Below are 17,125 nucleotides of genomic sequence, written 5' to 3'. Positions count from 1 at the left end.
CCTCCTTCCCTGCACCGATACTAGCAGGGCGCCCGAGTCCTGCTCTGCCCCTTCCCCGATCCAGTGCGGAGCAACTCTTTAAAAGAAAGAAGCGGCAACGGCGTGTGGCTGTTCGGCGTGCAGCAAAGGCGTGTGCGCCTTAGTGAGCGCCTTTGCGAAGCGACCCCCACGGCCAGATCAAACATCCCAGAGCAGACCTGGAACAAAGCTACTCTGGGTAAGACTTCAGCAGAACTTCCTATTGAGTAGGTTTTTGGAACTGATAAGGCTCTTTGTTAAAATTTTGCTAAAGTTTTTACTCTCCGCACTTTACTTCCCATATTGTTAGATGCATGTGTAATTGTTAGATGCATGTGTTAGAAGTATAGTTGATTGCTAAACACATTTATTAGATATAGAAAGTTTTTAAAGTCTTTCGTATCTGGATTGTCCTCTTCATCTAGGTGTATGTTTATGTCACCTGCGATGATACTGTGAAGGACTAATTGAGTTATGTAGGACAAATTTGCAAAAGTCCTCTTTGGCTTTTGGCCAGCTTTTCGGTGGGACATAGAATAATATGCTAGTTAGGGATTCTTCCAGTTCCTTATTGCTAATTTTACAGGCTAATATTTCTAACTGATTGGTCATTTTAGAATCCAATAGTTCAAACTCAAATCCTTCCTTAAGAATAATTGCTAATCCTCCCCCTTTTCTTTCCTCACGGTTTAGCATAAGAATTTTAAAATTATCTGGTAGAAGATCAATTATTATAGGATCTCCATCAGATAGTAGCCATGTTGCGGTTAGAAAAAGACAAGCTATTTGATTGCTGATGATCCAATCTTTGATTAGGAAAGCTTTATTCCTGACAGATCTAGTATTAAGATATGCACAGGGAATAGAGGCAGATGTGATAGGCTTGATAGGAGTAGTGGTTCTGATAGTTTTTACTTTCCTTATTCTTTTTTTAGGGGTTCATTGATGTCGTCCTTTATTTGAGATTACATTAATATGATTTGCCCTGTCTTCTTGTGGGTTAATTATGTGCTTGATTGATAGATCAGGGTAGTGGACTGAGCATAATTGTGGATAGAGTGAGTTAACTTCTTTGATGCTACCGCTTATTAGATAGAACAGTAAAATTAGTAGGAAATTCATGTTTGCGGGGTAATATGTCTCTTCTTGTTGCAATAGCTATATTGGTTATCTTAGCACTCCCAATTTCTAGTTTGTATAGTTGGTGGTAGGCAGACTTGATTTAGCTCTTAATATGTAGCCAGGAACTGATAGTAGTGGTTGTGTTAGGTGGGTTAGTTCTCCCGGCCTAAGTAATACATTCATTTAGTACATGCGTATAACAATCACTCATGTGTTTAACATATGCATCAAATATATGCATTTTGCTAATTTGTACACTATAATCACTGACTGCTCAGTGACACCTTCTCTATTTGTACGCTGTAATTCGCTGATTGTACAGCTCTCTTCACTGTGAACCGCCTAGAAGTCGCAAGATTATGGCGGTATAGAAAAAATAAAGTTATTATTATTATTAATATATGCATCCCATGCGTCTATGGAGTGTGTCTAATACATGCATCCCATGCATCGAAGGTGTCTAATACATGCATCGAGTGTATCTAATACATGCGTCTGATCCATCTAGTACATGCTTCCCAGGACTCATTCAAAATCTAAAACACACTCAAGGATAAAAAGAAAAAAACGAGAACATCTCACAAGGCCCATATCAATCCAGAAGAATATTGTTCGCAATATGAACTCCAAGTGGAAATAGGAGAAGAAGTCGATTTTTGGGATCACTGGATGAAAACTAGCACAGCCATTTTAGATTAAATAGCCCCCAAACTAAAAAGCAAAAGCTACGCAAATAAATATAACAAATGGTTTGACACCGAACTTCTAAAAATGAAACAACTAGTAAGAAGGCTAGAAAGAATTTGGAAAAAAAAACAGAATTGTCAGACCATAACAACTGAGATCTAACATAAAAATCTACAAACTGATAAAAGATAAACATAAAGCATTCTACACTTCTAAAATCAACCTATCTAGCACTAGCTCAAAAGGAATCAATACAAAAGAGCTGTTCAACTTGATTACAAATTTATTTGACACCACACGCCACACTCAACTCGTGCATAACATTAAACTACCTTCAGCAAATGATTTAGCACAGAATTTCGATTCAAAAATTAAAAACCTAAGAAACAACTGTTCAATAAATGACACTAACGGTAATCAAATAGCTAACATACAAGAAAATGAAATACCAGCAGACATGATCTGGTGTTCCTTTCAAGATTTAGAATGGAACAATTACATCAAACTATATAACCAATACTCTAAATCATTCTGCAGTCTGGAGGACTCATGTCCCCCAGAAATCATGAAAGCGGCTCCTCTAGAATTTAAACTATTTCTGCTGAATTACTTAGCCCATAACCTAAAAAATGGAAAATTCCTCACTAATAATGGTCACATAATAATAACCCCAATTCCAAAAAAATAGTAAAGAATCATCAGCGTTGGTAACCAACTATAGACCAATAGCATCCATTCCATTCATCGTAAAAATCATGGATGGACTGGTACATTCCCAACTGCTGGAATATCTTTATCAGTTCTCTCTCTTGCATGAAACTCAATCTGGCTTTAGACATCTGTTCAGTACAGAAACAATAATTGCGGCCATCTTAGATAATCTGCGTCTCTTGTTCAGTAAAGGCCTTAATGCCCTGATCATGCAATTTGATATGAGCTCTGCCTTTGACTTAGTTGACCAGGGGAAAATGCTACAATGCCTAGATGCAATTGGCATTAGGGAAGAGGTATTGGAATGGTTCCGAGGCTTCCTTATGTCCTGTACTTATCAAGTACGTTTCAATTACAATCTCTCCGATACCTAGAGCAATCCATCTGGAATACCACAAGGATCAGCACTATCCCCATTGCTTTTCAATGTCTACATGTCCTCACTAGGTGCGCAACTGACCCAACTGGTGATAAAAGTATTCAGTTACGCAGATGACTTTACGATCATCATTCCATTTACTAACTCTCTCTCGGAAACTACTCCCAAGGCATCAGAAGCATTAAATTTGATGGAGCAATGGATGATTGAATTCAAATTGAAACTTAATTCAGAAAAAACTAAATTTTTTGTAACTTTGCCACACCCGCTTGACACCAAAATACCGCTATGCATCAATAACCTTAAGCTATCCTATTCAGTCCACTATGAAGATACTGGGTGTAACACTAGATCAGTGCTTAACCATGAAGGACCAGGTAGACTCCTTAATCAGAAAGGGTTTTTTCACTCTCTGGAAACTTCGATCCACTAGAGCATACTTTGATATGCCAGCATTTAGAATCCTGGTACAATCCCTGATACTGAGTCAACTTGACTACTGTAACATAGCCTATTTAGCAATTTCCCAAAAGAACATGCGACGATTACAATTAATGCAGAATGCGGCGGTCAGACTGACTTTCGGGCTGAAGAAGTTTGATCATGTAACACCTTACTACCGACAGCTGCATTGGCTGCCAATGGAGGCACGCATAAAGTTTAAGTTCGCCTGCTTCTGCTTTAAAGTACTATATGGACTAGCCCCTAAATACATAACTGTCCTTTTCTCCTTCTCAGCCAACAAACATAAGAGAAGCTCACATTCAATCTTTGTTTCCCCTCCAATTAGAGGATGTAAACTCAAAAGACACCATCAACACCTTCTCTCACATCAGGCAGCATTATGGGGTAAAGATCTAGAACAATTACTTAAGCTTACGCCTACTACCTATGGGGAATTCAGGAAACATATCTGTTCCTGAAATATCTAGGTAGCTGACCCGTACAACTCTCTCTCCTCAATAACTAACCCTTCGAGCTGTTAATCTCTAGCTTCCTCCATGTTAAGTTCAATCTATTTGTACCTTCTTTAATCTTTATAAACCGCATAGAACTTCATAGTTCTGCAGTATATAAACTGTTATATATTATTATTATCATTTATAAATACATTGAACAGCAGCGGTCCAAGCACCGACCCCTGCGGAATATCACTTTTAACCCCCCTCCAGTCCGAGTAGTGGCCCTTCACTCCTACCCTCTGCTTCCTACCCGCAAACCAATTTCTGATCCATCTGTATACGTCTCCTTCCACCCCATGGTCGTATCTATGTCATTTGAATGTTCTGATTTGTTCTTATTAGATACTTCATAAGTATTATGTCTCCCTTTTAGTATGTAATATAGCTCTCTTAATTCAATTTCAGTGCTGTTAATAAGTATATTTTTAGAACTGTTTCACGGTAGTCCTATTAATAAGTTTCAATTTACTGATTTTGACTTTACCTTATTAAGGTAGACTTTACCTTATTAAGGTAAAGGAAGCCTAGTGGTTAGAGCTACAGCCTCAGCACCCTGTGTTGCTCCTTGTGACCTGGGCAAGTCACTCAATCCTCCATTGCCCCAGGTACGTTAGATAGATTGTGAGTCCACCAGGACAAATAAGGAAAATGCTTCCAGAGGTTGTCGTAGGGGAAAACATCCTCCAGGGATTCAAGACAAAGTTAGACAAGTTCCTGCTAGATCAGAACGTACGCAGGCAAGGCTAGTCTCAGGGCTCAGGTCCTTGACCTAGGGGCCATCGCGGGAGCAAACTGCTGGGCATGATGGACCACTGGTCTGAACAAGCAGTGGCAATTCTTATGTTCTTATGCTTGAGTACCTGATTGTAAACCACTTAGATAATCTTGATAGGCAGTATATAAATACCTTAAATAAAATAACTGTATTTATATTTGGTCTTTTTACTATGGTACTGTTTTGCTGTTAACAACATTGTAAGTTTTATGTTGAAGTATACCTGTTGTACACCGCCTTGGGTGAATCTCTTCATAAAGGTGGCTAATAAATCCATATTAAAAAAAAATAAAAAATAAATAGTAGTTGGTGTGGAGGGGCAGACTGGATAGGCTGGTTGGTCTTCATTTGCTCTTATTTTTCTACATTTCTATGTTCTATTTTATATAGCTTTTACTGCACTATTTCAGTAGCCTCTCTCTGCCCATTGCAAATAGCCACCCAACGTTCATGGATACTGGCCATGGTACACCAGCCTTGACCGCACTCTTACTTACTTGGTAGATGCCTCATCATGGGTGACTATAAAAATGATGGCTTTTGGGGGAGTTTCTTTTAGACATTTGATCAAATCTTCAGACACGTCTATCAATGAAAAATTAAATCAGTTGTTAGTTCTTAATCTTTAATGCACTTGGATTTGTCTGTAGATCAGCAGTATAATGCTAGAAGGATAAGTGGACAGTTTTCAGCCTACATCACTACTACTACTATTTATCATTTCTATAGCACTGAAAAGCATACTCCGCGCTGTACAATCAGCATGCAATAGACAGTCCCTGCTCAGAAGAGCTTACAGAAGAAATATACATAACTTGAATATTTCTCCATAAGCTTCTCTGGTGGGATAATGTAGTCTGTTGAGATTATATGATATTATTTATTGAATCACTTCAGCCTTGAAAAATATAGGCTGAATTGTACAATCTAGTTGGACAGTTAGTCAGGATATATAGTTAAAGGGCCTCTAAATTTGTACCTGAGACAACAGAGGCAAGGGTATAGCTACCATTGAGCGAGCCCTGCAAAATGTCCAGGGTCAACCAATGGTAGAGGCCACCTGCATCTGAACTCTCCCTTCCACAAGCTGAGATCCAGTGAAGGCATGTTTCCTGTGAGGAAATTAAAGTGGACTCCCCCACCTCCACACACACACAGGATGGTTCTCTGCAGCGATTCTTCACCTAACTCACATTCAAAAAAGAATTTTGGCCATTGACATTAATTTCAGCAATATTTGCAGTCCATTTTAAATGACAGAATGAAAATTGGACTGGATAGGACAGGATGAAAATTGAACTGGATAGGACACAGGGATCTAGGTTCACCTTCTTGTGAATGCTCAAAAAAAAAAAAAAATCTGGAAGGCAATGAAAGTCGAGTGACATCTGATGATGCAAATACAGCCACTTGTGTAGCTCATTCTTTCTGCTTATTGCTAGAGAATTCCCACTTGACATGATCAGAAATCTGATGTTATCATGTTTCCCTTCTACCAATTTCAAAGCAAAAGGTATATTTCCCTTTTATTTTTTTGTGGCTTACCAACATAAGAGCCTTCCCTGGTTCCAATCTGCTGCTGTTGCCACCTTCATCTATCTTCCTTCCTAAACTCCAATCTGTGCCTAGTGCCTCCTGCTACCTTCTGTTCCAGGTCCATTCTACAACCATCACCTCCTCCTCTCTTCCCTCTCAGGAACTAATCATCCATTGCGGACACCACCACCTCTTCCTTTTTACCAGAGCAAACTTTTGTCACTGCTGTTGCATTCTCCTTTCTTCCTTAGCTTAATCAGCTATCGCTGTCATCACTGCTGTTCCTGACTTCTCTATAGGCCCTTATCTGCTGCTGGCAACTGCAGCAGGTTCACTTTTCTCAAGCCCCAATGTGCTACTGCTTCCTCTATGTTTTTTTCCAAAGCCTGAACTACTGCATCTGCAGCCTTTTTCCTCTCTACTGGGCCCTTATCCTTTACCTTCTCCTTCCCCTCTCTGGGCCCAAGCCAGCACCTCCTCATTTCCCTCCTTGGGCCCAATCTGCTGCAGTAGCTTCCATCTCCTTTATACAGTGATATCTTGGAATCTGAACTCCCCAGAACTCAAACAACTTGGAATCTGAACAAAATTTTCTAGCAAATTTTGCCCTAGAATCCAAACGCTGCTTTGGAATCTGAACATGTTATTCCTGTGCACGTTTCCACAGTGCATTGTTCCTGTGTACATTTCCACAGCACTCAGGCCACCCATATGCAGTTTGTTGTCGGAAGATGTTGTGAAATTATCTTGTGTGATTTTCGCTTTTGTGCCTGTTTAGTGTATTTGCTATGGGTCCTATAAAGTGTAGTGCAGAAAATAAGAGTAAGAAGAAAGCTGTTAAAGCTACAGCTGAGATTAAGAAAGATCTTATCGCTGAGCATGAAAGCGGTGCACATGTGGTTGATCTCGCTACTATGTTTGGGATGCCTAAATCAACTGTTTGTATGATTTTGAAAAACAAAGATGCTATCAAGGTAGCTGATGTGGCGAAAGGGGTTACAACACTGACCTCTAGGAGATCGAAAAGTATGGCAAAGATGGAAAAACTCCTCTGTATTTGGATTAATGAAAGACAGCTGGCTGGTGATGTCATTTCTGAGATGATAATTTGTGAGAAAGCCAAGGTCCTCCACGATGATCTAGTAAAAGGCATGCCTGATACTAGTGCTCAAAAGGAGGAGTTTAAAGCCAGTAGGGGGTGGTTCGAGAACTTTAAGAAAAGGACTGGGATCCATAGTAGTGTTATGCATGGAGAGGCTGCCAGTTCTAATTTAGAAGCAGTAGCAAAGTTTATAAAGGAGTTTGTGATCAGTGAGGGCTATGTTTCAAACCAAGTGTTCAATTGTGACGAAACAGGCCTCTTTTGGAAAAAGATGCCCAGGCGAACGTACATCTCAAAGGAAGAAAAGTCTGTACCAGGCCATAAGCCAATGAAAGATCGCCTTACTCTCTTGCTGTGTAGTAATGCTAGTGGGGACTGCAAGCTCAAACCTTTCCTCGTGTACCATTTAGAAAATCCATGAGTCTTTAAGAAGAACAACGTCATTAAGAACAAACTTAATGTTATGTGGAGATCAAATGTGAAAGCATGGGTTACCAGGCAGTTCTTCACTGAGTGGATACACGAGGAATTTGCTCCTTTAGTAAAGGCTTATCTGCAAGAGAAAATCTCCCAATAAAGGCTTTCCTTGTCCTGGACAATTCTGTGCATCCTCCAGGCCTAGAAGATAATTTGGTGTGTGACTTTAGCTTCATCAAGATAAACTTTTGCCCCCCAATACCACTCCTCTTATCCAGCCCATGGACCAGCAGGTGATATTGAACTTCAAAAATTTATACACCAAGGCTATGTTCCAGAGATGTTTTGAAGTTACAAATGAAACAGAACTGACCCTCCGAGAGTTCTGGAAGAATCACTACAATATCCTCCATTGCCCAAGAATCATCAAGAAAGCATGGATAGAAGTGTCTTTGAGGACAATGATCTCTGCCTGGAAAAATCTATGGCCTGAATATATGGCTGAAAGTAACTTCAAAGGCTTTGAGGAACCACCTGTTGTTCCTGACATGCAATTCGACATGAGCTCTGCATTCGACCTGGTAGACCATGAAAAAATGCTACAATGCCTAGATGCCATCGGTATCAGGGCGGAGGTACTGAACTGGTTCCGTGGCTTCCTCACATTCCGTTCTTACCAGGTACGCTTTAACAACAATCACTCCAATACCTGGAGCAACTCATCCGGAGTGCCATAAGGATCACCACTTTCCCCACTGCTTTTCAATATCTACATGTCCTCATTAGGTGTCAAACTAACCCAACTGGGGATAAAACTGTTCAGCTACGCAGACGACTTTACAATCATCATCCCATTCGCTAACTCTATCTCCGAAACCATTCCCAAAGCATCCGATGCCATAAATGAGATGGAACAATGGATGACACATTTCAAGCTCAAACTTAACACAGAAAAAACAAAATTCTTTGTTGCCGCCCCTCACCCACTTGACAATAAAACTCCTCTGTGCATCAACAAACTCAACTACCCTATCCAGCCCAACATAAAGATATTAGGTGTTACTCTAGACCAAAGCCTAACTATGAAGGAACAAGTGGACTCCCTATTCAGAAAGGGTTTACTTACACTCTGGAAACTCAGATCCATTAAATCATAGTTCGATACATCTACCTTCAGAAAAGAAAAAAGCATTCATCTCTTACAAACAATCAAGGGAACAGGACTCCAGGGCAGAATATCTGACCAAGTCAAAACAGCAGTCAGGGAGGCTAAATTAAACATGGAGGAATCTCTAGCAAAGAACATCCAGAAGGGAGATAAATCATTCTTCAGGTATATCAGTGACAGAAGTAAAAACTCAGGGGGAATAGTACGTCTAAGGAAACCAGACGGAGACTATGTGGAAAAGGACTCAGAAAAAGCCCAACTGTTAAATGAATACTTCTGCTCTGTCTTCACCCGAGAAGCTCCGGGGCATGGCCCTCAGTTACAGACAAGGGCTGACTCAGTTGACCCATTTAGCAATTTCAAATTTACGCCCAACAGTGTCCACGTTGAGCTGTCCAAGCTCAAGGTTTACAAGGCAATGGGACCGGACAACCTGCACCCCAGGGTACTCAGGGAGTTGAGTGATGTCTTGGCGGAGCCGCTGTCGGCGCTCTTCAACCTCTCCCTTAGTTCAGGTAGCGTCCCGTTGGACTGGAGGAAGGCTAACGTCATTCCACTCCACAAGAAAGGCTCCAAGACAGAAGCGGCAAACTACAGACCAGTGAGTCTCACATCAATAGTGAGCAAACTAATGGAAACTCTTATCAAACACCAATTAGATATGATCCTGAATGAAGAGAACCTACGGGATCCCCGTCAACATGGATTTACTAAGGGGAGATCCTGCCAATCCAACCTGATCAGCTTCTTTGACTGGGTGACGGGGAAGCTAGATGTTGGAGAGTCCCTGGACATCATATACCTGGACTTTAGCAAAGCATTCGATAGCATGCCTCATCGCAGGTTACTAAGCAAGATGAGTTCCATAGGATTGGGCGTTCCATAGTGGGTTGGGAACTGGCTTGGAGGTAGGGTTCAAAGGGTAATGGTGAATGGCACCCCCTCTGAAATGACGGAGGTGATCAGTGGAGTGCCCCAGGGCTCCGTCTTGGGCCTGATACTGTTCAATATCTTTATAAGGGACTTGGCAGAAGGGCTCCGAGGTAAGATAACATTATTTGCCGATGACGCCAAACTAAGCAATGTAGTGGGCAAAAGCACAATAGATAAAAATTCAATGCCCGACAATATGATGCATGATCTACTCTTACTAGAGAGCTGGTCTAAGACATGGCAGCTCAGCTTCAATGCCAAAAAATGCAAAGTTATGCACTTGGGTACCCAGAATCCATGCAGGACTTATACCCTTAATGGCGAGATCCTAACAAGAACGGTTGCAGAACGAGACTTAGGGGTGATCGTCAGTGAGGACATGAAGGCTGCCAATCAAGTGGAGCAAGCTTCTTCCAAGGCAAGACAAATCATAGGTTGCATACGCAGGGGTTTCGTCAGCCGTAAGCCTGAAGTCATTATGCCTTTGTATAGATCCATGGTGAGACCGCACCTGGAATACTGTGTGCAATTCTGGAGGCCACATTACTGTAAGGTTGTGCTGAGGCTGGAATCGGTCCAGAGAATGGCCACCCGGATGGTCTCAGGACTGAAGGATCTCCCGTATGAAGAACGGTTAGATAAATTACAGCTATACTCGCTCGAGGAGCGCAGAGAGAGGGGAGACATGATCGAGACGTTCAAGTATCTCACGGGCCGCATCGAGGTAGAAGAAGATATCTTCTTTTTCAGGGGTCCCACGGCAACAAGAGGACACCCGTGGAAAATCAGAGGCGGGAAACTGCACGGTGACACCAGGAAATTCTTTTTCACCGAAAGGGTGGTGGATCGCTGGAATGGTCTTCCACTTCAGGTGATTGAGGCCAACAGCGTGCCTGATTTTAAGGCCAAATGGGATCGACGCGTGGGTTCTATTCGCAAAGTAAAGGCAGGGGAGGGTCATTAGGATGGGCAGACTAGATGGGCCGTGGCCCTTATCTGCCGTCGATTTCTATGTTTCTATGTTATTGCAATCCCTCGTACTGAGTCAACTCGACTACTGCAAAATCGCCTATCTAGCAATCTCCCAAAAGAATATGAGATGACTTCAAATAATGCAAAACGCTGTGGTCAGGCTTATCTTCGGGCTGAAGAAATACGACCACGTGACACCTTACTATCGGCAGTTGCACTGGCTGCCAACGGAAGCACGAGTAAGGTTTAAATTCGCCTGCATCTGCTTCAAAGTACTCTATGGACTTGCCCCCAAATACATAACAGACCTTTTCTCATTTTCCAACAACAAACACAAGAGAAACTCACACTCAAAATTCATTTCTCCTCCGGTTAGAGGTCGCAAACTAAAGAAACACCACAAACACCTTCTCTCTCACCAAGCAGCCCTATGGGGTAAAGACCTAGATCAACTGCTTTCGCCCACTACCTACGGGGAATTTAGGAAGCGCCTAAAAACATACCTGTTCCTGAAATACCTAAACAACTGACCGCTTTCCCCTCTCTCTCCCCAAAAACGGTCCCTACTACCCCTACCCCTACCTTTTACCCCCCCCCTTACCTCTTCCCTCCACCCACTACTTTTATCCCCCCCCTCCTCAATCCACCTGAATCTCACGAAACTGTGATACACATAATCTATTATCTTTATAATATCGTTATTTTTCATTGTTATTTTCTAAAACATGCAGCTTATTCCAAGCAGGTCCGCTCGGACACTACCTACCAAAATGTACATCTTATACTCTTGCTAAGCAAATTGTATTTCTATACTCTTGATTTCTTAAAGTCTATGCTATCTGTAGTTCATATGTATATCTGCATATTGTGTTTCATTGAATGTTCAGCTCTCTTGATTGTAAACCGCCTAGAAGTCGCAAGATTGTGGCGGTATAGCAGAATAAAGTTATTATTATTATTATATTACTGGGCAAGTCCATGGGTTTGGAAGTCAGTGAAGAGGATGTCAATGAGTTAGTGGATGATCACAGGACTGAACTGACAATGGAAGAGCTTCAGTACCTCAACCAGCAGCAGCAGAAAAAAGTCACAGAAGAAATTTCTTCAGGGGAGGAAGAGGGAGATGCTGGTACCATTCCCACTGCTGAAATCAAGGATCTTCTCAGCATGTGATCAAAAACCCAGGCAGTCATTGAGAAGTGGCACCCTAATACAGCCCTTGTTAACAGGTATGTTAAATTGTTCAATGATAACATCATTGAACATTTTAGAAAAGTTCAAAAAGGTCACCATCATCAGACCACTTTGGAACATTGGTTCTCAAAAGACACCATGACCAGTGACCCCAAGCCCTCTACAAGTGGTACCCTAGCAAAGAGCATAAAAGGAACAGAATGCAAACTCCAGAACCACCAGAAACACAGTTACCTGATGTTAGCATGGAAGGTGACCCCCAAGTCCTCTACAAGTGGAACCTTAGCATGGAGCAAAAAAAAAAAGGAACAGAATGCAGACACCAGAACCACCAGAAATGCAGTTACCTGATGTTAGCATAGAAGGTGACCCTAAGTCCTCTACAAGTGGTACCTTATTATTGGTTAATATTTTACCTTAAAATCCAGTGTATTTACAGTTAAAATAATGTGAAAATCTGAGTTTGTGGGAAAAATTGTCTTGGAACTCAAACGTTTTGGAACTCGAATGGGGTTCTGGAACAGATTAAGTTCGGATTCCAAGGTATCACTGTACTTACTGAGCTCTAGTCTGCCATTGCAGCCATTTTCCTCTTTCCCAACCCTGATCTGCCAAGGCAACCAAGTTTTGCTTAGTTTTTGCAGCTGCTAGTTCTTATTCATGTTTCCTTGAACTAAAGTGCTTATGATATAAATGAGTCCTCGTTTTTGATTTCAGGATTACTACACCACCAGGCCAGTTTGTTTAATCTCAACGTTTCCTTCTTCCACATACCTCCTGGAGACCAGAACAGAAAGAACAATTCTCCTGTTCACTCCAGAAGAAAAAATACTCCACCCTGTTTCAGTGCTATTTAACTGGCCAAAATAGCTCCTGGCCTGTTAAATACCGTTTGACCGGCTTAACCAATGGTCTTCATTAATTTTTAAGCTGGGACCACTTATGATTTTAATGAGCTGAATGAGAGCTAATAAATATTTTCTCAAGAGACCGGGGGAGGGGGTGGGGGGCACAACACTGGTGACATCCATCTCTACCGCACTCAGACTTCATTGGGGAGTATTCCCAAGGCTGTGACCATTTCCAAATGCATTCTCTTGTCTATTGAGGAATGCATTGTCCTTCAAGTATGTGCTCTTGCCCCCATCTACTTTCCCCTTTCTGTCCTGAGCCTGGGTAGAGAGGCAGAGCAGATAAATAAAACCAACCAAGAAGGCAATGAGAGACACCAAAGAGGTCTCTAGGGGTAGCCATTGGCCCCTGGGGTCTTGCATTAAAGAACACTGGGCTATCCACTAATATTCATCGGAAGATTGCCTATTAACTCCACTGAATATTCATGGCTGGTGGTTAGCTGTTAGTCAGCTATGTCACATGACTTAACAGGCTAGCCACAAATATTAAAGCACTGACCAGATAAGTTTAGTGTCCAAATCGGGCCTATCTTTGGCTGCTATTAACGTAACCGGCCAGTATTGAATATTGACTTAACCAGTTGTTAAGTTAACACTGACCAACCAACCCCCCCTTTCCCCCCACAAAAAGGCTTGATATTGATTATGTGGGCTCACCACTGACTATGGGACTCAGCGGGGCTACCTCCTACTACAGTCTGAATATCTGCCCCACTATCTCTGAGGTTTGATATTCCTGTGTTCATAGGGTAAACAAACTCATTCTTACCCTTTTCATATGTGTCAAAATTTGTAACGCGTACAACCTTTCCTGTTGCATCTGAAAGTAAAATGAAAGAGACCATTTATAGAAAGCACAGTTTATTTCTTCATCAGTCTTTACCTGGTTTCATTCTGGCAACTGAGCTAGATTTGGGTGTCAGAGAAAAATAAAAAGCATTTCAGATTAGGAGCATACGCACAACAGAGGTCAGAAATAAATTGTAGAACACTTGTAGATATGCAAAAATTGTAGACTGCAGGCAGTCAAAAGCAGAAAGAGAAATATATACTATGTAATGTTAAGTACAGGAATTATGTTCTCCTCCCATCTTTAAAAGCAAAGCTACTCCTTCCAAATTTCCCACTGTTTTCCTTCAAAGTAATGGGGTGAATAATCAAGTTGTATATTAAACAGAGAACACTTTGTTTTTTTCTAATTCTTTCTTCAGCTCTGCAGAGTTCTATATGAGTTGGTTTAGTGTGTGAGATGAGAGCTTTGGGCATTACAGGAACTGGAAGATTCGCCCCCACATTTTGCCCCCAGGTATGTTTTAACCCTGGAATGTTCACCCTCACACTTTTTGCCGCAGGATGTTTTGTGCCTCCACATTGCACCCCTCAAGATGTTTCACTTCTTCACCTTTTGCCCCTGGGTATTTTTCATTGCCCCCACACCTTTCAGATGTCTCAAAGTTTAGGGGGTCCCTGTCAGATATGCTCACAATTCAGGAGACTGGGATTGCCAACTGTCTGAATTTTTTCAGAATTCTAAAAAGTTGTACAAAACCCCATTTCTCCCCTAAACTCCTTTGAAAAGTTAGGGTGAATAAGGGAGGTCCTGCCAGTGGGAGGTAGTAGATGACAGGAAAGGCTACATGGGAGGTGTCAAAGGTGGGCTATCCCTCAAATCTCAGATGACAGAATTCTGCGAAAAGTGCCCAGGGGTGAAATATTTATTTATTTTAGTATTTACTGTATATACCACTTACAGCCAGGTGGTTTACATTAAGGTACTCAAGTATTTTTCCCTGTCTGTCCCAGTGGGCTCACACTCTATATAATGGATGTGGGGTAATGGGGGATTAAGTGACTTGCCCAGGGTCACAAGGAGCAGTGTGGGATTTGAACCCACTATCTTAGGGTGCTGGGGCTGTAGCTCTAATCACTGCGTCACACACTCCCATGTGGAGGGGTAAAACATTCTGGGGTGAAACATACCTGGGGCAAATTGTAGGGGGCAAAACTTCCTATAACTGGGCATTAAAGGAGCAATTCCAGTGGAGTACCAAGGGGGGGATGGGGGCGGTCCTGGTGCACACCATGAGGGGGTATTCCCAGGGTCGGCATCATGGTCCAGGAACTTCACTACTCTGCCGGCATCAGGCCTTCCTCTTTGCCAGGTCCTGCCTTCACAGAAGCAGGAAGTAGGCAGGACCAGCAGAAAGGAAGGCCCGATACCGGCAGAGCAGCAAGTTAAGGCTGCCGACAAAGAAAGAACTCACATTCCTCCAGGCCTGATTTCTAAATAGCAGCAGCGGTGGCGGTGGCTGGCCGTTGGAAGCAGAACTTTGAACAAACTTCTTGTGGCCTGGCCTCCAGAGCCTTCTCTCTGCCGCATCACTGATAATGCAGCAGATAGAAGCCCTAGCAGAGCGGGCCGCAAACAGCCCATTTGATGCTGCTTCTAATGGTCGGCTACTGCTGCTGTAGCTGTTGGAGGCCCAAAAGAATGTTAAATCTCACAATGGGGGGGGGGGGGGGGGTCGGTCAGGTATGGAGGTGCTGCACAGGGGGATGGGAGGGAGAGATGGAAAACTGCTAAACAGGAGGGGGGCTTGGAAAGCTGCTGCACAGAGGGAAAGAGGAGAGAGGAAGAATTGTTGAACATGGGTTGGAGGAGAGGAAGGGAGTCAGTGGTTTAGTAAGGGGGAGCGGTCTTTGTAAGGGGCGCTGGCACCCATCCTCCTTTTTGCCCCCCCGCTCCTTCCCAACCCCCCTGCAGCTTATGTTCACCCCTTCCCTTCCTTCGTATCTCTTTAATTTTCCCTGCATGAACAGCATTACAAACTTGCTGCCTGCATCGGTGTTGTCTCTCTCTGATATCACTTCTAGGCCCTGTGCCTAGGAAATGACATCAGAGGGATAGCTGACATGATGTGGGCAGCAAGTTTGTGATGTTGGTCGTGCTTGGAAAATTAAAAAGGTGCGGGGGAAGGGAAGTGGGTGCACGAGCGACAGGGAGGAGATGGAAGGAGCGAGGACAGAGAAGAGGGCGGGGGAGAGGTACCACTTACCCTTGCTATGCCACTGAAGGGAGTGCAATAAAGAGGTAGAAATGGGTGAGAGGGAGAAATCCTGCATATGATGGAGGGGAGGGAGATATGCATGGTAAAGAGAGAAGGAGAAATGTTGGACATAGGGTGAAGGGCAGGGAGAGGTGGTGCATGGGGAGAGAGAAAGAAATGTTGCTCATGATAATGGAGGGGAGGAAGGGAGAGATGCTACATGAAGGGGATAGAGAGGTTTGACCCAGGGCACAAGGTAGGGAGAGAGAAAGAAGAGAGATGGTAGACAGTGGGAAAGAGATATTGGATATGGTAGTGGAAGTGAAGATACAGAGATGGAAGATGGATGCTGAGCACGGAGAAAAAAGAAAACATCAAATGGGCAGGAGACCCTGGTGAGCGAGTTAACAGAAGACAAACAGAAACCAGAACCTGGGACCAACATGATTTGAATAATAAAGTGATCAGACAACAAAAGGTAGAAAAATTAATTTTATTTTCTATTTTGTGATTACAATGTGTCAGATTTGAAATGTGTATCCTGTCAGAACTGGTGTTAAACTGCAAGCATGAGCTAGGACAGGGGTAGGGAACTCCAGTCCTCGAGAGCCTTATTCCATTCGGGTTTTCAGGATTTCCCCAATGAATATGCATTGAAAGCAGTGCATGCAAATAGATCTCATGCATATTCATTGGGGAAATCCTGAACACCCGACTGGAATACGGCTCTCGAGGACCGGAGTTCCCTACCCCTGAGCTAGGAGCTAACAAAGAGAAGAAAAGTCTTTTATGTTTATAGCACAGCGCTGGCATGGGGTTGGAGAGGATGTAACCCTATGTAATGTTATATTGTAACACTGTGAATGTTAAACTGGAACCCATTCTGAGATTTTTGGGAAGAATGGGATATAAAAATAAATAAAAATATTTTTTTTTATAGGGGGGGGGGGGTTGTTAAAAAATGATCAGCTCCGGGTGTCACATACCCTAGGTATGTCATTGAGCAATTCATAGCTGAACATCTCCACTGAGGCTATGCAGTTGGAGCCCATTCTCTAACAGAACCAAAGCACAAATACTAGCATAACCCAGTGTCATTGCACCTAACATGCAAGCACTTACACTTATGCCAGCTGTGGAGCTGGTTAAGTGCAGGCAGACACTTAAATGCAGCAGAACTATTTGTGG

At 42.7% G+C, this 17,125-nt stretch overlaps 1 protein-coding gene across 2 annotated transcripts in view; it reads right to left on the bottom strand.

Annotated features, from left to right (window-relative positions):
- The window catches only part of FAM3B (FAM3 metabolism regulating signaling molecule B), a 141,328-nt gene that overhangs the window by 19,257 nt on the left and 104,946 nt on the right, over window positions 1–17,125 (bottom strand). For both annotated transcript variants that reach the window (XM_033940392.1, XM_033940393.1), the window contains exons 5-6: window positions 13,660–13,710; window positions 5,152–5,239 (exon numbers count right to left, since the gene is read on the bottom strand). In XM_033940392.1, the coding sequence (XP_033796283.1) occupies window positions 5,152–5,239; window positions 13,660–13,710 (139 nt within the window). The remainder of the gene's footprint in view (window positions 1–5,151; window positions 5,240–13,659; window positions 13,711–17,125) is intronic.

This window comes from Geotrypetes seraphini, chromosome 4, assembly GCF_902459505.1.
Source record: "Geotrypetes seraphini chromosome 4, aGeoSer1.1, whole genome shotgun sequence".
Lineage (NCBI taxonomy): Eukaryota > Metazoa > Chordata > Amphibia > Gymnophiona > Dermophiidae > Geotrypetes > Geotrypetes seraphini.
Note: the sequence above shows the minus strand (reverse complement) of the source record. Positions and strands in the feature narration are given on the sequence as shown.